At 50.5% G+C, this 21,495-nt stretch overlaps 1 protein-coding gene across 3 annotated transcripts in view; it reads right to left on the bottom strand.

Moving 5' to 3' along the window:
- The window catches only part of IQCA1 (IQ motif containing with AAA domain 1), a 195,274-nt gene that overhangs the window by 28,058 nt on the left and 145,721 nt on the right, over positions 1–21,495 (bottom strand). For all 3 annotated transcript variants that reach the window (XM_043878061.1, XM_043878060.1, XM_043878062.1), the window contains one exon: positions 8,046–8,132. In XM_043878061.1, coding sequence (XP_043733996.1) covers positions 8,046–8,132 — 87 coding nt within the window. The remainder of the gene's footprint in view (positions 1–8,045; positions 8,133–21,495) is intronic.

The raw sequence follows: 21,495 nt of genomic DNA on the forward strand, positions 1-21,495 counted from the left end.
GGTTTCTTTCACTTAGCATGCCATTTTTGAGGTTCACCCATATTGTGGTATGCTTTAGTATTTCAATTGCTGAATGATATCCACTGTATGGTTATGCTACACTTTATCCACTCATCAGTTGATGGACATTTGGGTTATTTCTACTTTTTGGCTCTTCTGAATTGTGCCACGATCAACATTTGTGTATAGGATTTTGTATGCGCTAATGTTTTCATTTTGAATTGCTAGGTCATATGGTTACTCTTACATTTAACCTTTTAAAGAAATGCCAGACTCTTTTTCAAAGTATTTGCACCATTTTACAATCCTAGCAGAGAGCAGAAGATTTAAGTTTCTTCAGACTCTTGCCAACACTTGTGATTGTTTGTTTTCCTTATTTTTTTTTCCTTTCATTTAGCCATCCTCATGGGTGTAAAGTGGTATTGCATTGTGATTTTGACTTGTATCTCCCTGGGGGCTAATGATATTAGCCATTTGTATACTTTGTTTGGAAAAATGTATATTCAGATCTTTTGCCCTTTAAAAAATTGGGGTTATTTGTCTTTGTAATGTTGAGTTGCAAGGATCATTTATATGTTCTAGATACAAATTCTTTGTCAGATAAATGGTTTGCCAATATTCTGAGTTGTCTTTTAACTTTCTTGATGATTTCTTTTACAACAAAAAATTTTTAGCTTTGATGAGGTTCCATTTAAGCTTTCTTTTGTTGCTTGTGCTTTTGATGTGATGTCCAAGACACTGCTTAATGCAAGGTCACGAAGATTCATGTCTCTATTTTCTTCTAAGGGTTTTATAGGCATAGCTCTTTCTTTTAGGTCTATGAGGCATTATTGGTTAACTGTGTGAGGTAGGGGTCCAACCTCATTCTTTTGCAGGTGGCAGTCCAATGGTCCTAACAGCATTGGCTGAAAAGACTATTCTTTCTCCATTGAATTGTCTGGGCACCTCTGTAAAAAAATCAATTGACTGTAAATGTGAGGGTTTATTTCTGGACTCAGTTCTATTCCATTGACCGAGAGGTCTTTCCTGAGGCCAGCATCACACTGTCCTGATTGTTGCAGGTTTGTGGTAAGTTTTCAAACCGGGAAGAGTCCTCCAATTCTGTTCTTTTCCAAGACTGTTTTGGCTGTTCTGGGTCCCTTGAATTTCCGTATGGATTTCAAGATCAGCTTGTCAATTTCTTGCAAATAAGCCAGCTGGAATCCTGACAGGGACGGTGCTGAATCTGTAGATCAATTTGGGGATTCTTGCTATATTAACAGTATTAAGTTTTTCAATCCACGAACATGATGTATCCTCCCACTTATCTAGGTCTTCATTATTTTTTCAGCAACTTTGATTTGTAGTCTTCAGAGTAGAAGTCTTCCACTTCTTTTGTGAAGTCTGTTCCTATGTTTTGAATGTTATTATAAATGGAATTGTTTTCTTAATACTAATTTTTTCACAGTAAGTGTATAGAAGGAAGTTACTTTGTATATTGGTCTTGTATCTTACCCTGTAATCTCACTGAATGTTTTCGTTAGTTTTTAAAACTGCTTTTAGTGAATTCCTTTGGGTTTCCTATATACAAGATCATGTCATCTGCAAATATAGTTTTATTTCTTCCTTTTCCATACTATGCTTTTTATTTAGCTCTCTTCCCTGACTGCCCTGGGGCCTGTTCCTGTTCAGTTGCTTTAGTCCTGCCTGACTCTTTGCGACCCCAGGCTCCTCCGCCCACGGGACTTCCCAGGCAAGATTACTGGAGTGGGTTGCCATTTCCTCCTCCAGGGGATCTTCCTGACCCAGGGATTGAACCCACATCTCCTGCATCTTCTGCACTGCAGGCAGATTTTTTACTGCTGAGCCACTGGGGAAGCCCGATTGCCCTGGTGAGAACCTCCAATATAATGCTGGATAAAAGCCGGGCGTGCTGCAGTCCATGGAGTCACAGAGAGTCGGACATGACTGAGCAACTGAACTGAACTGAAAAGAGGCGATCTTAAGGGAAAAACATCTGGTCTTTTACCGTTAAGGATGATGTTAGCTCTGGAATTTTTGTAGTTGCTCTTTATCAGGCTGAGGAAGTTTCCTTCTCTTTCTTTTTTTTTTAATCATGAAGGGGTGTTGGCTTTTGTCAAGTGCTTTTTTCCTGCATCTGTTGAGATGATGGTGTGGTTCCTGTCCTTTATTTTAATGATATAGTGTATTACATTAATTGATTTTTGGATGTTAAGCCTGGGCTAAATCCCACTCGGTCATGCTGTATAATCCTTTTTCTGTGTTGTTAGATTCAGTTGAGAAGAGACTTTCTGTAATGTGACTCACAGAGAGAACAAGATGGGATTTTTACGGCAAAATAAATCCCACAGTCTGGGCCTGAAGCCAGACCACCGGGCAGCTTCCGACCATTTCTTCCTGCACTCACAGGAGTCCAGAGCCTACAAGACTCCATCAGGAGGGAACAATGGCTTTGTAGGACTCCATCCAGGAAGCATGGGTGGGGGCTGGGGACAACAGCGGAGCTTAAAAGAGGGCAGAGCACAGGAGAGGGGTGACCGGGAATGAGGCTTCCTAAAACCCCGGGAATGGGCACCAGGACGGAAACCTCCTCTCGAAGGGGCAGCACCCCTGAGCCTAGGTCTTTGCAGAAACCTGCCGTTGCTCAGATCCGCGCCTCTGGGCTGCCTGGGACGGGAGAGATGTCTGTTGGGCCTTGACTGTGCTACCAAAATTCCCATGGGGGCCAGGCTGTGTGCAAAAATGAAAAGCTCAAGGAAAGAACTCCATAGTAACAGGCAATTGTTGTTCGGTCCCTAAGTCGTGTCTGACTCTTGGAGACCCTATGGACTGCACACACTGGGCTGCCCTGTGTGTGCTGAAGACTGAGATGTGCTTTGGCATCGCCCTGAGCTTGCTCAAGCTCATGTCCATTGAGTCGGTGATGCCATCCAACCATCTCATCCTTTGTCATCCCTTTCTCTTCCCGCCTTCAATCTTTCCCAGCATCAGGGTCTTTTCCAATGAGTTAGCTCTTCGCATCAGGTGGCCAAAGTATTGGAGATTCAGCATCAGTCCTTCCAATGAATATTCAGGGTAGATTTCCTTTAGGATTGACTTGTTTGATCTCCTTGCTGTCCAAAGGACTCTCAAAAGTCTTCTCTAGTATCCCAATTTGAAAGCATCAATTCTTTAGTGCTCAGGCTTCTTTATGGTCCAACTCTCACATCTGTACATGACTACTAGAAAAATCATAGCTTTGACTACACAGACCTTGATTGGTGAAGTGAAGTCTCTGCTTTTTAACATGCTATCTAGGTTTGTCATGGCTTTCCTTCCAAGGAGCAAGTGTCTTTTTAATTTCATGGCTGCAGTCACTGTCCGCAGTGATTTTGGAGACCAAGAAGATAAAATCTGTCACTGTTTCCACTTTTTCCTCTTCTATTTGCCATGAAGTAATGGGACTGGATGCTATGATCTTAAGTTTTTTAAATGCTGAGTTTTAAGCCAGCTTTTTTACTCTCCTCTTGGACCCTTATCAAAAGGCTCTTGAGTTCCTCTTCACTCTCTGCCATTAGAGTCGTATCATCTGCATATGAGCCATGGTTATGCTAAAAAAATAACCCTTTGGAAAACCAGGGAGGAGCAGGGTGATGAAGGTGGAGATGGAGGAGGAGAGCTGGGTAGGCCCTGGCTGCGTTGGCAGCATTGTGATGGAGGCGTCCCATGGATGATTCTGGCTGATGCCAGGTGTCTGCATCCGACCCTCAGGGGAGAGCTAAAGACGGGATGGAGTGCAGCCTCTGTTGGCTAAGTGGTGACTTCTTTAAGTTATGAGCTATGCCCAAGGAGGGCAAGGAAAAAAGGTCCATGGGCTTGAGATGGCATCTCAGTGAGCGTCACTGAGTGTTCAGAAGTGCATGGAGGAGAGAAAGAAGAAAGTGTTGGTGGGGCCTGAGAGACCAGGAGAAGGCAAAGCGATAGAGGCTAAGAAAGGACAGACTTTTATAAATGGGAGCTCATTGGCAAAATGGGTTTCAAAAAACTTTGTGAAAGCGGTTTCCATGGAGCTGGAGAGCATCAAGTGGACAGTAGTGGGTTGAAGAGTGAGTGGGGATGGTTGAGAATAGATTGGTTTTTTAAGAAGCTTGATGGAGAATAGTGCAAGGTTTTGGAGGCAACTATGGCATGCGTGGGGTAACATGAAGCTGCCCAAAGACTGGAAGGAGGTCTGATCCAGGACCCTGGTGGGGCTGGAGACTGCCACTCTGGGGAGAGGTGGGAGGCAGAGATGCACTTGCAAGGTCTGAGCCCATCCCCTGCAAACTGGTTGCCATGGTGACAGTGGTGTGGTCCTGCCTGTTCTGAAGCAGGAGAAGATATTGCTGTGTCCTGTCAATGGTAGGGATGAACGAACTTAACCAGCCTGTTTGGATAACAAATGTTGATCCTGGGCTGGCTCCAGAGTGACATCTTCGTGGAAGGTGAGTCCCCTTAGGAGGGGATGGAAATGAAAGATGAGTCTGTTCAGCCAGCAGCCCCCTGCACCTGGGCCACCCCTGTTCCTGTTCAGAGCCGCGTCCATTACACATGAGATCCGCATGCTCATGCGTCATGCTGGCCAGCATCCCCACTGACCCTGGCAGCCTTTGCGGCCGATGCCCCTACAGCGGGACCTGCCGGGCCGGCCCCACCTTGTTGTTGCGGGCGATTTCAAATTCGTGTCTGACGTGCACGCGGCAGTCCCCGTGTGCTTTTCTGCAGTCAGTTTCATTAAACCATGGCAGCCACCAGGCCCAACCCAGCCCTCGCGGAGGCCTGACTAGGACGCAGGAAGGGCTCCCACGCGCTGCAGCCACGAGGCTAATGGGGCAGAAAACGCAGCAGCGTCTCGTCCTGCCTCACGCTGTACTGCCTTCGTCTTGTACACCGACAACAGACTGACGGGGCAGCCGAGGACCGTGGAGAGGACGGCCATCCTCCTGGAGGGGAGGGCAGGGAAGGGTGCAGACCCAGCATCCGCCCGGTGCCTGGGGGGCTGGGCGTCGAGGACGTCGTCGGGGGGATAACTGGGGTGCCAGGGGGCTCCGGAGCCCAGCACCGTTGGCTCTGTGACCGGAGGGCCCCACGCGCAATCTTCAGGACGTGGTCTGGAGCACGGGGGTTGAGGAGGGCGGACACAGGGGTAGTAGAAGCTCGGAGGGCAGAACAAGAAGCCGGTGCTGACGCCAGACCTGCATCCAGTGCGGAGAAGGAGCCTGCGTCTGAGTCCCAGAGCTGCTGGGGTCCAACGGTGCGCCCTCTCTGGCTTAGAGCTTCCTGAAGAATCTGTCTGCCAGTGCAGGAGATGCAAGAGACGTGGGGTCGATTCCCTGGGTCAGGAAGATCCCTTGGAGGAGGAAATGGCTACCCACTCCAGTAATCTTGCCTGGAGAATCCCATGGACAGAGGAGCCTGGCGGGCTGCCTTCCATGGGGTCGGACAGGACTGAGCACATGCGGAACAGGGGAACGCCGCCTTCCTTCTCCCCAGGACCGCTAAGTGCTTCCAGACCTACGCCGTGTGCCCCCAGGGCCTCTGTCGTCTGCTGCAGCAGCCTGCGGGGTCCCTGCGCCCCGAAGCTCTGCACCAGGAGCCGTCACTCCTTAGGACTGGGCCAGCCTCCACACTGTACCCCCGAAAGGGCCTTGACGCAGAGGTGGAGGCATCGAGGGTGGAGTTAGTCACTGTGGGTGAGAGCTTTTCCCAAGGGGTGTTCCTGGAACCCCCTTGAACTCCCTAGGCTGCCGCCGGGAGTGCTCTGGGCTGTGGCCGTGGCAGGGGGTGGTCTCTGCAGCTGGACATGCTTCTCTAGGTCTCAGGGCCTTGGGTGTGGGGAGCCTTTGGACGGAGGCTGGGCCGAGTGGTAGTTAGGATGCTGGGGTCCTTGGGCGGCCAGGTGATGCACACCTGATGCAGTGAATGCGTTCGGTGGTCACCTTCGGAGCGGGACTGTCCAATGCTCACGGCTGCCCTGAGCCCTGGTGGCTGGGGGACTTGGGCAAGGACAGAAGTCAGTGGCCAGGGGCGGGGAGGGAAGCAGAGGAGAGCGGGCTGGCGCTGGCCCCCGGAGGCACGAGGCAGCAGGAACCCCGCTGCCCGGGGGGCAGGTACAGGACTCGGGCTGGAAGATGCTCACGGGCTGGTTCTCTGCCCGCCGGGCCCTCCTCCGGCCAGGGCACTGGAGCCGGGGTCTCCGCAGGGCCAGAGGGGTCTGCATCCTGCACCCCGCCGCCCGGCAACTCTGTCTGTGCCTGGGCTGACTCAGGCGGCCCAGCCGGTCTTGCAGACTTTTGGAGACCCGGGGTCCCTTCTGCTTGTATTCATCAGGCGTCCTGGGATTTCCCCAGACTGTGACTAAGTCTCCAGTGCAGTGAATTCCCCTGACAGACAACAGACTTTTCTAACGCAGAGGCGGACAGAATAAACGTGCGATTTGTCGATGACAAAGACTGCCACCAAAGGCCTTCATCTTCTACAGGAACGAGACTAGTCAGGGACCACACTTGTGTGGGCCACAGCCTGTGCCCGGGGTGAGCAAGAAAAGGGCCCAGGGGAGGGTTCTGGGGCCCCTTCACGGTGACCCCCCTTACCGGGGTGGGGGGCATCTGCTGAACCCACATTTACTCCCTGAGGTCAGCACTCCCTCAAAGCTGGCCAGCCCGTCCCCCTGTGGCTCTCAAATGGGCTTGTTCATCCCTCTTATTGTCCCTCAACACAGGGGTACAGGGGAGCAGAGCTAATTGCTGGTGACAACCGGACAGCTTGAGGGGGTCCTGGTCCTCAAGAGGACTTGAGGGGGGCTTCGTGAACTCAGAGGCTGGTCTCTCTGCAACTCTTTAGCCAGCTAAGGGGGTGGAGGCTCAGAGAGGTTAACTTACTTGCTCAGGGACATACAGCCAACTAAGGTGAAGGCCCAGGACACACTTCTCCTGAATTCTCATATTCTCCAGGCTGATGCCCAGAGGGAGGTCCTTTGCCCACTAAAGAGACCGAAATTCCGATGACATGAAGTGTGTGACACCTTGGACTAAACACTGCCTTTCATCTCTCTTGAGATCTACTGTAGCAACTTTCAAGTTCACATCTACGTGAACTTTTACAATTTTATTATTTTTTAAAAAACTAATTTTTATTGGAGTTTAGTTGCTTTACTGCGTGTGGACTTTTTTTTAAATGTAGCAACATCGCCAGCAGAGGGAGCTACCTACCAGCTTCCCAGATTAAATAATAAATGAGTCCTCTTAAGAGTTTCCAAAATGACAGGGCAATCAAGGCTCATTTGGGGAAGAAAAGATTGAGCTTTCATTCTTTATCCAAATCATCTCTACCTGCTAAAAATGATGTATAATACATAAGGATCAAAAGTGATTAAAATCCTTATGAATTTAATCAGAAATTCACAGTTAACCACTATTTGCTTTGGTGCAAATTGATGTGGAATAACAATCATGTGTATCTTCAAATTTTTTTTTTTTAACTTGTGGGAAATTTGCTGGTGATTTGTGGGGGGAGGGCGTGGGGGGAAGTGCGGGGGAGGGGAGCCATTGAAAGGAGAGAAAAGGCGGAAGGAAGCAATTGACAGAGGGCTCCCGGGGGGCACCCTGAACGTGGGGGCGCTTGGCGGGTCTATGCACCGTCTTTGTTCATAAATTTCAGGCCTTTGGCTATTTATTATGATGAACAATAGGAAATCCTAATAATAACTCCTGTGTGTGCCGTTTGCCGTGGCCGAGCAGAGTTCTCTCGATTGTTCCTTACTGTGAATCCTGTGTTTGGGTTTAAGGCTCCCCTCCCCCCTTCTCCATCCTTTCTTTCATTTTTTCTTCTAAATTATGCCTCGTAAAAATCAGACACTGGATCCTTTCAGATACAGACAAGCGCTCAGGGCAGAGGGACGCTGGCCCCTCGTTTCCTTCCTTCCTTGAAGAAGCAAGACCTTTTTGAGAGATCGAGGTGGTCCCTGGGACGGGGCCCCCTTGGGAGAAGGGAAAAGCCCCACTGAGAATTCACCGGGAAGCCCTCACCTTCCTTTCCGCGTGGGGCACTTTTTTGTAGAAGGTTTTCTCGGTGTCTCCGATCCACACCACGGAGGGCTGGAGCTTGCGGGCCACCTGTGAGGAGAAACGGTTGGTTGTAAACGTGTTTCCTCTGGGGTGCACTCTTGACCCCCCTGGGAACAGCAGGACGGACGGGGACGGCCCCCCGGGACAGCAGCGCCTCACAAGGCTGCACTGCGCATGCGCGCTGCATCTTCCTTCGCCGCAGGATGTGGGCGCCGGTGATCAGGGTGCCCTGGGGGTCCCTACGTCCTGCTCCAAGGACACCGACCGTCCACCCGCTTTGGCTTGAAATGAGCCAGTAGTTTTCTGCTGCAAACGAAGGGAACTGGGCCACGAGGTTTAATTACAGCCTACGCCCCACTCCCACGCTGATTCAAGTTTGCTTATTTTGAGAAAAGCCCGTTTCAGCACCAGGGCCCCCGTGATGCCGTTTGTTCTTCTCCGTGGGCCTGCTGCCTTTGTGGCCGTGGTTTCATCTGGAAGGTGGCTCTGGGCCTCTCCCGGGGTGAGCGGGGCTTCGTGACAGCGCTAGGACTTACCGTGGGCCCGTGAATAATTGCCACACACCTAACAATCTCTTCAAAGCTCCCCTATGATAGCAGAGTTCGGGTATTTTTGCAACAATTTGTGCTTTGTGCAAAATTGTGCCAGATAAAAGCCGTCTCCAGTCACAGCGAATGCAGTGTTATGTACTCCTATTTTTATATATCTTTAAACATCATTAAGGCAGCAGGTGTGATTTTTAAACCAAGACAGATATTTAATAAATGATGGAAAAGTCACTGGAACACTGGCTGGGTCTGTTTTCCCCCCGGCACTACCTAGCAAGGGAAGCAGATTATGCAGGTTCAAAGACAAAAGTGGATTCAGCTTGATCCCGGGGCCGGTCTGGTCCTGGGCTGGCTGTGTCCAGTCCCACACATGCCAGGATGTTCAGAGAGGAAATGGTGCCAGCCAACCACCCTCTGGTCGGCATTATGTTTTAGACCCCGAGCCACAGAGCTTAGGAATCCGGAACCCCAAGTTTCAATCTCAGTACCCAAGGCAGCTTGATGGGAAGCGTACAAAATAGCCAGTGAGCCAGGCTCGGGCCACACGCGTCGCACACGGCCTCTGTCACATGCAAGGTCACGGCCAGCACCGAACAGCGCTTCCTCTACTCAGAGGATGGGACCTGTGATAACCCACTCACATTCATTACAGCACTATGGGGCAGGTAACATCATTACCATCCCTGTTTCCAGATGGGGAAACTGAGGCTCAAAAATGCTACATGACCCGTCCACGGTCATGCAGCTAGATGGTGGCAGAAGCAGGATGCCAGGCCAGGGTGCTGGCTACCACATCCTCAGTTCCCCTCACTTCCTCGAGCCAGACCCTCAGGCATCCTCCCTGGCTTTACCGGCCACACTGAACCATCCCCAAGTCTGTCCACCCCCGTCCTAATCTCTTTCAACCACATCAGTTCATCCATTCCCTCAGCTCCTGATGTGAACCTGCGATTTCTTTCCAGCTGGCCTGCCCACTGCACCCACTCAAGTGCCCCGGGGGCAGGCCCCAAGGAACTGCTGTTCTGCTCAAAGCTATTTGGAGTTGAAGTCAAAAGCTTCTCTACTTCCAGCCCCCAAAGAAAATAAGAAAACGAAATACTGGACATAAAAGGTTTTCAGCTTCTGAGAAAAAGGATACTGTGTAATAACAAAGGCACAATTTTTATTCTTTGCAATCCCTCCTAAAAAAATCTTAGCTCTAGAACGGAAACCAATGGCAAAACAATTTTCCCATAAACAGTTGTCTCCTGTCTCAGGCTAACTCGGGTGCTCATGGAGGCTGCAGACTGGCCTCTCCTGTGTCCAGTTGGCAAACAACGGCTTTTCCCCAGCTTTGGTTTGTGTGCCTGCGTTTTCTCAGTCCGGCTGTTCTTAACGGGAATTGCATATGTGAGTACCAAGTGTCCCCGTTTTCCTTTTCTCTCTCTGCTTTTAACAAGGTAAGCTGCATAGATGGACTGGAAGCACAGGCATCTTTTTAGCCTGGGGTAATTGTGAAAACAGCAGTCTTATTTCCAGCCTCTTATCTAAAGTTGTTTTGAAAACGTGGCCACAATGTTCCACTGAATGTGAACGCTAAGGAACTGCTCCCTCTTTCTGAGCAGTGGGGGAATTCCACACTTCCTGTGTTTCTAACATGCACTTGTGAAGGATTTCCTTCCTCAGGACGGTCACCTGCTCTGGGGCTCCCAGGGCTGTGTGGGGGGCTTGGGTGACCACGTGGTTTGGAAGGGCTCAGGGATTATCAAATGAACAGAAGACATTTCCCAGGCAAGTTCTTGGATGATACTACAACGGTACGAGGAATGGTCATTTGCAAGTCGCCTGAGATCTGGTGTGAAGCAAGGTGCGCCTCACCCCCACCCCCCTTTAATACATGAGGTCGCCAAGGTGGAGAGAGAAGTCAGTAACGTGTGCACCGGGATGTGTGGAACCCGGAGGCATCCCTGGGTCGGTCTGACACCCGCAGGCCCATGCCATCACCCAGGCAGCAAGCTGCCACGTTGCCATGGAGACAAGATGCCTATTCCACAGCATTTCCTTACCCCTGGCCCGTGTCCCTTCCTATCACCTTTCATTCTAGTAGGAAGAAAGGCTTTAAAAACCATCACTGTCTTGTCCTCCAGAGCGTGAATCTCTATTTCTCTGACCTTCCTTGGTGGCGAGCCTGTGCAGGGGATGCCTGGGGACCGTGTTCAGTCCTGGGCAGAGAAGGCAGGCACAGAAGCCTGGGCCCTGCCAGGCCCAGGAAGGATGGAAAGACCCGAGGCTCTTTTCCTTGGGGAAAAGAAGACTCCAGGGAGCAAGTGAACCATTTTCAAATAGTTGAATGGCTGTCGGGAGGAAAGTGGTTTTTATCATTTTGGGTCCAGTATGTAGAATGAGGGCTTCCCTGGTGGCTCAGATGGTAAAGAATCTACCTGCAACGCCAGAGACCTGGGTTGGATCCCTGGGTTGGGAAGATCCCCTGGAGGAGGGCATGGCAACCCAGTCCAGTATTCTTGCCTGGGAATCCCCATGGACAGAGGAGCTTGGTTGGCTGCGGTCCATGGAGTTGCAATGAGTCAGACACGCCTGAGTGACTAAGCACACATGTAGAATGAAGGGCTTCCTGGTGGCTCAGTAGTAAAGAACCCGCCTGCCAATGCAGGAGATGCGGGTTGGACCCCTGGGTCAGGAAGACGCCCTAGAGAAGGAAATAACAACCCACTCCAATATTCTTGCCTGGAGAATCCCCATGGACAGAGGAGCCCGGCGGGCTACAATCCATGGGGTCACAAAAAGTCAGACACGACTGGGTGACTAAACAACCGCACTGTAGAATGAAATCCATTCTCTCATTTTCCGCTCATAAAACATCGGCAGAGGAACTCTGATGTGCCGGCCACTCTGCTGGGTGCTGGGGCCCCTGACTTTAAGGAGTCCACTGGTGGGAGGGGATGGTGAAGTGGGGCTGGGAGGGCGGGCCCAGGAAAATGGGTGTCAGCAAGGACCACCTCTGACAGAAGCAGGGAGAAGGGGATGAGGGCGACAAGCAGACGTAGAGGGTGCCGACGAGGGCTAAAGCAGACAGAGCCTGCAAGGGTCTCTAGAAGGTCCATAGCCTGGAGGAGGGCATGCGTCTGCCACACTAGGGGCAGGAGCCAGGGTGCAGGCCGGGGCTGTGCCCACGTGGGCTGCTCAGGTCATTCTGGAAGGTGTCAGAAAGGCCTTGGCCTTGCCACGGAGTTTGCTTTTATCCTGGAAGCTGTTTGGAGTCTATAAGGGCCTTGAATCATGACCTTCAATCCTGGTGTGTTACCGACAAATCCCTCTGGTGGGGTGAGGAGCATGACCAGCTGGCTGTTTCCCGGAAAGGGGGTGGGGGTGTCCCCAGAGGTTGTGCTGGGAAGTGAGTTGAGGCTGGAAGCAGGGAGAAGTTTAGGAGGCTTTTGGAGGAAGAAGAGGTGAGGAGCAAAGGAGAGACAGGAGGGCAGGAAATGGGTGTGAGGGACATTTAGGATCTGCCAGATGGACAGCAAGGAGATCCAGCCAGTCAATCCTAAAGGAAATCAATCCTGAATATTCATTGGAAGGACTGATGTTGAAGCTGAAGCTCCAATACTCTGGCCACATGATGCAAAGAACTGACTCACTGGAAAAGACCTTGATGCTGGGAAAGGTTGAAGGCAGGAGAAGGGGACGACAGAGGATGAGATGATTGGATGGTATCATCGACTCGATGGACATGAGTTTTTGCAAACTCCAGGAAAGAGTGAAGGACACGGAAGCCTGGCGTGCTGCAGTCCACGGGGTTGAAAACAGCTGGACATGACTGGGCAACTGGACAACAGCAGTGAGACCTGGCGATGGTTGGGTGAGAGATGAGGAAATAGGGCGTTTCCAGTGCTGGGAGGCCTGGAGGCCATGAGGACGAGGGCCCAGGAATCCAAACAGGGGACCAGATGAGGGATGAAAGATGAGGTCTGTTTAGGCCACGGGAGCCGGAGGGCAGCTGGACCTCCAGGCAGGAGGAATGGTTGGTCTGGGGGGGGGGGGGTGGGCAGAAGGGAGGTGGGGCTGCAAAGGGCTCTGAGGCTGCAGTGGGGTCATGGGAATGGGTGGGGGATGCGGGGAGAGGGGAGGAGGCCAGCCTGGCCACAGAGTGGGGTCCACAGGGTGGAGACACTGATGGAGGGGAGAAAGAAGGGGAGCCTGGGGAGGTCAAAGGGGCACAGAAGAAGGGGCAGTCTCAGAGCCCAGGGAGGGGCAGCGGGAAGCCGGTGACGGTGGGCAGTGCTGGCCTGAGTGTCTGGCAACCAGGAGGTCACGGGTGGTGTGGAGGGGACAGGAGCCACGTGACAGGCAGCCGAGGAGCACACGGGACAGAGACAGGAAAGGTGGGCAGGGCAGAGCTTGCAGACGGCATTGGGTGGGGAGGTAAAGTCCAGGAGAGAATGACCTTGAGGGGGAGACACCCTTTCTGCTGTATAGCCACCGGCAGTGGGGAGGATCACGGTGGGAGCAGGCAGGGTGCCTGCCAGTCAGGGCATCTACTGTGGCATCCCCTTGGACACATGCGCCCTGCAAATTCAGTCCTGTCTTGCCACGCCAAAGGAGTATTGGTAAAAATTTCAGAATATACATTCAGACATGCCCCCTCTGCCCCCTTTGCTGAGAACCACTCATCAGTCATCTCCTGTCTTTACAGACCTTTCTCTCCATCAATACTTGCAAGCACGAGATGACTCTTCCCACACTGCTTTATAGTCCTGTTCACTCTGTGTGCAGTTTATTTCGCCAACAGCCTTTTAATAAGAAGCTCCATCACTTATGGATTTAGTCCCTGTGTTCTGAACATCTGGATGGTTCTCTGCCTTCTCGCTAAACCAAACAGGGCTTAAGATGGGCCTTTTGGGTCCATGAAGCCCCGAGGTCGAAGGACCTGCCTGCCGGCTTGTCACACTTGCGCCCGTGTGGCCCACCTGCCCTCCTGGAGGCCCTCTCTTCACTCTTCTCCAGCCACAAATTTTTTTCACGCTTTTCTCAACAAAGCATTAACAATAAAAAAAAAACCCTTTGCCAATTTGTTAATGAAAAATGGTATCCTTTGCTCTTTTAATTTTCATTTAGTAATGGAAAGGCGTCATGTAAATTACCCACAGATAGTTGGAGGTCATGGGCAATTAAATGTAATTAATTCACAACAGAACTTTTCCGAAGTTACCGGGGATAGTTTATTTCCATCGCCAGTAGAGGGCTCTGCAGTCCTACCGAATTATCAATTCCAGACTAATACATTTCACCCAACACGCGCTTTCTCAAATTCTGGAAAGGTCTAGCCAACAGTCACTTCCCCATCCCCGTGAATTTTATGGATTTGATCTTTTGCTTTCTCCAAAGAAATGCTGTCAAACATCCGCCATCAGGATGCGATTCTCTTCGGTTGGGATATAATGGCTTAACGATGAAAACCAGTTTGTGTTTGGCATGCTTGAGTTACTAATTAGATCTGCCCAAATGACTCTTGGAAGCTGTGGAAGTTCTTTCTGAAAGGGTGCTATTCTGCTTGCTACAGAGAACCCCAGGAAAACCCAGGTTTAGGGGTTGTATCTTTACCAAACTGAAAAGGACAGTCCAGCCACCTAGCCAACCATCTGCCCACCCTTCCATCCATCCATCCAAGCCACACGGATTTGCTGAGCATCTGCGGTGGGAAGCAGGGAGGGCTGGGAAACACGGTCCCTGCCTGCAGAGGGAGTGGTCTCCTGTGTCTGAATGGGGGCTGTGGCCAGCCGGCAGTGGCCAGGGAGGAGCTGCCATCCTGGGGAAGACCCGGGGCAGGGGGCAATGGGGGGCGCTCACTTTCCCGAACTATAGTCACCCGGATTCTGTTTCCATATTTAATATGTGAAGATGGCTTGTTCTCTACTTCCATTATTTAAAGATGATAATTTGTAAAATTTCTATTTCCCTGTATTATCTTTCATGTAACTGTACAGGTTACTGGGTTGGCCAAAGAGTTTGCTCCGGTTTTCTCGTTACGCCGGATGAAAAACCTCAATGAAGCTTTTCGCCAACCCAATACTCCAAGTCCTTACTGGGTGTGAGCTGGGATAAACCGTGAATATCAGTCACAGGATGAGCAGAGGTGGATTAAACAGTCCAGAGCTGGGCGGGGCTGACCCTTGACGGGCAGGAAGGTGAACAAAGGTGGAAGAGAGGACCAGGAGGGAGCTGGGGATGGAGGCGCAGCGGATGGGCTGTGACAGGTGGCATGGGGAAGCGGGTCAGTGCTGCTGGCAGGAGCCCACTGATACCACTGCTGGAATCAGAGGAGGCTGCTGCCTGGAGGGCGCCAGGCTTACAAGACCATCCAGACTGTCTCCTGGAACCCCTTCCTCCTGGTTCACTCCCAGCCACACCAGAAATAACGGGTTCACGCCCATCTGCCCCACCTTGTGCCAACTTTGAGAAGTGCAGGAGTTAACACCTGGGCACGAGGCCTCGCTCACCTTCCCCAGGCACCGTTTAGCTGCATTTAGGGCACCCCCTGCTTGAAGGGTTTTCAAACTGGCTAAAAATCCCTTAGTGCCTGTGACATCATCCCTGCTCACCCCCACTGCCCACCACCGAGCAAGAGCAGATGTGGACCATGCTTTGCAGCCCTCGGCCGATCCTGTGCACCTTGTGGCGCCCGCAGACATCCTCACGGCAGGCGGCACCTTGGGGCATCCGCGGTTGGGACCTGCCCTCCCCTCTGAGCCACCCATCCTCCTTGGGGGTGTGGGACGCTCTCACTGCCACTGTGAACTGAAACTGCTTTAAAATAGAAAGTCTGTGGCTTAAAAAAAAAAAAGAGAGAGAGGTTTTGATGCCTTTCAGTTCAGTTCAGTTGCCCAGTCATGTCTGAGACCTCATGGGCCACAGCACGCCAGGCTTCCCCTTCCATCACCAACTCCCGGAGCTTGCTCAAACTCATGTCCATTGAGTTGGTGATGCCATCCAACCATCTCATCCTCTTTCATCCCCTTCTCCTCCTGCCTTCAATCATTCCCAGCATCAGGGTCTTTTTGAATGAGTCAGTTTTTCGCATCAGGTGGCCAAAGTATTGGAGTTTCAGCTTCGGCATCAGTCCTTCCAATGAATATTCAGGACTGATCTCCTTTAGGATGGACTGTTTGGATCTCTTTGATGCCTTTGCTCAACCTGAAACCCTCTCTGTGGCCCCACAGGAGGGCCCTGCTTCCTGACAGCAGCCACTCAGGGCTCATGGGCACTGGGCCCCCTCCTCCCACCCCGGTGCCTCTATTTCCACACCTGATGCTCCACCAGAGCAGCTATCTCCTGTTTCTCTCTTGTCCTCTCCTCTCCTCCCTCAATGAAGCTCTGTTTTGGGGTGGGGGGTCAGGTGTAGGTCTTTGCTCTGTCCTTCCTGAATTTCACCTTGTAAAGGCAGGGCTGACGTACTTGTTCTGTTTATTATACATCTGTTTTATTTTTAAAATCATCCACGAATATCCATGATATCTCTGGGTTATTAACCAGGAGTAGAGGTTTCTGTGAGCTACAGAGACGTAACTGGTGGGGCTCCCCTTCTCCTGCCTCCTGGGCCAGCTGAGTTTACACCAGCACATCTGGGTGAGATCTCTTGGCCGGCTGCCACGGGCGGTTGGCTGGGAGCCCAGCAAGGAGCCCTGGTGGGTGGTGCTCAGGCACGAGCAACATCTCAGCTCTCTTGGGTCCAGATTCGCAGGCCAGGTGGCCTCAACCCTGGCTGGGCGGCCCCTTAGCCCTGCTCTCTGAAGCCTCCCTCTGAGGCCAGCCCTCGGGGGGTGAGGTCTCTAACAGAGGAGAAAGGGGAGGAAGCAAGGGTCCCAGGGAGGGGGCACCGTCTCTCCCAGACCTCAGGAGAGAGGATGCTCTGCTCTGCCTGCCCTCCGGGTGCCCTGGCCTCTCCTTGGCTTTTCTCCTGGGCAGTCTGGAGGGTCAGGGAAGGGGGAATCCAGAAGGCATGGGGACAGCGGGACCTGCCAACAGGACGCTACGGTCTCTAGGTTCTTCACCTTCTCACGCTGAAATGTCCCGGCTGATACTCCAGCCCCAGAATGGCCTTTGTGGTGGTTCGAGGGCACAGAGCTCACAGGGCCAGGGGATGAAGGAGGAAACAGACAGAACAGGCTCCACCTTGAAAGCAGGACTCCAGCTTGGGCCGGACCGTGGACTTGGAGCTCTATGCCCAGTATCTATGGAAACGACATACCAGCTGGAAAACCATGCCCCCTGGATGAGCCCCAGGACTCTTACTTAGACTCTCCGTCACCTGAAAGAATACCCTAATTGTCTGTGTGACCGAATAGAATCACAAATTCTATTATGCTTACTGTATATGACCACAAGCCTATTGATAACTGTCCACTGTTAACTACCTAGGCTTGAGGCATATGAATCATGGGTTAACTTTGATTGTATCTTTCTTTTCCTTTGTTCAGACTAAATTCAGAGAATTTGGGGAGGTGGGTTTGAGCACATACACTTAGGGTATCTAAGGTTTTCAGAGAAACTGGTCGGGGTCCTTGGCTAAGAGGAGACCCTGCCTTGGGCCCGCCGGTGTAATAAACTGCACTCCACTATCTGCATTGTCCTTCTGAGTGAGTTTGTTTCCCAGAATGCATGGCTACAACAGGACTACCCAGCCTTCACTCCCCCAAAGGCCAGCTGGGGATCAGGCGACGGCTTTTGAATCAGACCTAGGCTTAAATCCAGATGCCAGCCCCTTAGCTCTCTTGTGCATGCATAAGTTGCTTCAGTCGTGTCCAACTCCTGGCGACCCCATGGGTGGTAGTCCACCAGGCTTCTCTGTCCATGAGGATTCTCCAGGAAAGAATACTGGAGTGGGTTGCCTTGCCCTTCTCCAGGGGATCTTCCTGACCCAGGGATCGAACCTGCATCTCCTATGTCTCCTGCATTGGCAGGCAGATTCTTGACCACTAGCACCAGCTTAGCTCCAACTAAGAGAAGCCTTAGTTCTCTCGTACGTTTGGTCAAATTAAGCACTCTGAGCCTCAGTTTTCTGGTCTGTAAAATGGGCACGTTAATACTTGCCTCACCAGGAGTTGGGGCAATCAAAAGGGAAAGTGAATAGAAAACTCCTCGGCATGTGCTGGACTCCTGGCCAGACAACTCGAGTCCTCCTCGCACCTTCATCCTCTGATCAACCATCACAAAACACCAGAGGAGGCTGGCACCCTGCCTGGGTAGCTTTTGTCCAAAAAAATCTATTAAATATGAATCACTTATCCCGTTAGGCTGCAACTACTGAAGCCCGCGCTCTAGAGTCGATGCTTTACAACAAGAGAAGCCGCTTTGATGAGAAGCCAGGGTACCGCACCTAGAGAGCAGCCTCCGCTTGCCGCAACTAGAGAAAGCCCACTCTCAGCAATGAAGACCCCCTGCAGCCAAAAATAATAAATACAAAAATCATTTATCCCACAGTTCTTAACTGTTAGATGCATTTTTTTTTTTTTTTTTTTTTTTTTTTTTTTTTTTTTAGATGCATTTCTAATATGTCCTAACTAAGCAGATGTATTGGAGAAGGAAATGGCAACCCACTCCAGTATTCTTGCCTGGAGAATCCCATGGGCAGAGGAGGCCTAGCAGGAGGAGGAGCCTAGCAGGCTACAGTCCATGGGGTCACAAGAGTCGGACACGACTTAGCGATTAAACCACCACCACCACCAAATAGATGTGTATTCGTTCCCCCATCTAGCTTTACTGGAAGACAGAATTTTAAGTGACAATTGTTTACCTGTGCTGTACACACGTGTGTGAAGGAACGCACTGGAGTTATTGTGTGTGGAATAAAGAAGCCCTCCCATAATAATGAGAACAAAATAGAATGTTTTGTTAAATTATTTTCAAATTTTTTTTTTGAAAATCTGAATTTGTCCTTGGAAAACAAATCACAGACTTGTTTCACCAGCGTGTTCCCACGTGCACAGGGTTTTGTGCGAGAGGGAAAGGCCTCCAGGCAGAAGTGATGTTTTCTAAGAGTTGCATTCTTAGCGCTGCAGAGAGGAACTCAGCCACAGGAATTCTTTACGAGAAGACGTGATGAGTAACCAGGCCCTTCTGTTATTTCACCTACTCGAGCAAATGCCTCAGATCCTAATTTTGCTGCCCTCAGGCCCACGTGTGGGGCTTTCTGTGTTTCTCCGATTAATTAAAAGCAAGTACCCCTTTGCAATGCAGATAGCTGCTCTGCAGTCTTGCCAGGGGACCGTGGCTCAGTGCGATTTTTAATTGAATGACTCCCACTCCTGAGACCTCTGGGCCTTCCATTAATCACTTACATACACAGTAAAGGTGAAGCGTAATGAGGTGTATGTCAGGCCCTCTGACGCGGAGTGGCCAGGGTGGATACACAGGCTGTATCCACATCTTGATAATCTGACATCCAGCATTTTGTTCTCCACAGGATGCTCGTTTGCAATGATTCAAATTAATGCCAAGACAGCTTGTCTGATATCAAGACAAACTTCTCAGGGGCATGAGCAAATAAAACAACCATGCCCTTGGCTTTGTCCTAGAGTCTGAACGACAAAGCCCTTTGGTGGGTGGAGAAGAGAGGCTTAATTCAGAGGCTGAATAATGCGGGTGTTAGGCCTGGAGCCTCTGCACCCAGACTGATCAGGCTCATCTCACGGCACTGTAGTCCTGGAAAATTACTTAGATGCTGTGTACCTCAGCTTCTTAAATCAGCAAAATGGGTATAACGATACTGCCCACCTCCTAAGGCTACTGTGAGGAGTGATTGAGTTAACACAGAGAGGTGTAAGGTCTGTGATGCCCAGATGCTCATGAAATGCCAATGGTTTTACACGCATGTGCTTCTGTTGGTTACTCGACAATGTCAACAAAATCTGGCATTTAGAATGAGTTCCCTGAGGCGTTCTTCTGGGCAAGAGAATGAGTTTTACCTTTCCTCTGAAGAACTCAGTGCTTTGAGCTTGGTGGCTAAGTACACAGAGGCCACGAGTCAGGCTGTTGGGCTTCAAATTCCAGCTCACCTCCAAGTTCTTGGTTAACCTTGCAAGTATGCATCCATGGGGGAAGATTCCAAGAAGCTCAGTGGAAAGCAACAGCTGGAAAAGTAAAACAACTGAGCACATACCTTAGCTTCTGCCAAGTTAAAGGAACTTTGTAAACAGCTCAAGATTTCCACTGAAACCTCAAAGTAAAGACAAGCTTCCAGGACTAAGGGCAAAATCAAAATATACCCTCACTAATGAAATGGAAAACAAAACTTCTGCAAGTTCAAGCTGATCAGCCAGTAATTTAACTGCCTGTTAGAACTAAGCCTAGCATGCTTCAGAGTGTCAACAACATATTATCCACAATGTCTAATCTCCAGTAAAAACTTATTAATCATACGAAGAAACAGGCCTCCCCAATGGGTAAAGAATTCACCTGCAGTGCAAGAGACACAGGAGATGTGGGTTCGGTCCCTGGGTTGGGAGGATTCCCTGGAGGAAATGGCAATGCATTCCAGTATTCTTGCCTGAAAAATCCTATGGACAGAAGAGCCCGGCGGGCTACAGTCCATGGGGTTGTGAAGAGTCAGACATGGCTGAGCATGACTATGATAGGACAGAGTGATACACTATGAAGAAAAAGAAACATGTGACACATAGTCAAGAAAAAAAGCAGTCAAACGGAAACAAACCCCAAGATGCGCTGACTCTGCGGTGTGGGGTCCACGTGGCTGGGAGGAGCAATCCCGCGGCCATCACTTCCTCCTTTTTGTCTGCTAGGAGAAAACGGAAAAGGAACTGCTCCCGTCTGAGCAGCTGCTCACATCTAACCATCTCCCCTAAAAGCAGAAGCAGAGCTAACACCTAGCTCCACGTACTGGATAATACTTATTACGGGTATGTTTTGGTAGAGTCAAAGCTGGCTTACCTGGCATTCTAGAAAGCAAACGTGAACTGAACAGCCTAAGGACATCCTTGAAGCACACAACCAAATGAAAATGAAATCCTGTCCAGTTTTAATATTAGATATAAATATGTGGGGGCTTCCCTGGTGGTCCAGTGGCTAAGAGGCTACATTTCCAATGCAGCGGGGCCTGGATTCAACCCCTGGTGGGGGCACTAGATCCCACATGCCATAACTAAGAGTTCAAATGCCACAGCTACAGATCCACGTGCTGCAACTAAGGCCCGAATAGCCAAATAAAATACATAAATAAAAATAAATATTAAATAAATACACAAACATTCAGTGTCAGAATACTCTAAAACTTGGCAGTCCTTGTGTGTGTGTGTATATGTATATTTTGCCTCTATCTATCTATCTATCTATTAATATCTATCTATATATCCTAGCTTCCCAGGTGGCTCAGTGGTAAAGAACTTGCCTGTTCAACGCAGGAGATGTGAGTTCTATCCCTGGGTCAGGAGGATTCCAGGAGAGGGAAATGGCAACCCACTCCAGTATTCTTGCCTGGGAAATCCTGTGGGCAGAGGAGCCTGGCGGGCTATAGTCCATGGGCTTGCAGAAGAGTTGGACATGATTTAGCAACTCAACAAGAGCAGAAGTCTATCCATCCATCACTATCTATATCTAAATGGTATCATGGAATCATAGCTTTTAGGGCTGACAGTATCGTTTGATTTGACTCCTTTATCTTGGTGATGATGAAACAGAGCCCCGGGGAGGTGAAGAGTTTGTCTAAGATCACAGTGCTGGGTTGAGTAGCATCTTTAGGACCCTGCTACCTGACACTGGGCTGCTGTCTGCGGTTGCTCAGGCACTAGTCCTGTCTGACTCTTTGCCGACCCATGGACTGCGGCACACCAGGCTTCCCTGTCCTTCACTATCTC

Source organism: Cervus elaphus, chromosome 20, assembly GCF_910594005.1.
Source record: "Cervus elaphus chromosome 20, mCerEla1.1, whole genome shotgun sequence".
NCBI classification, from domain to species: Eukaryota; Metazoa; Chordata; class Mammalia; order Artiodactyla; family Cervidae; genus Cervus; species Cervus elaphus.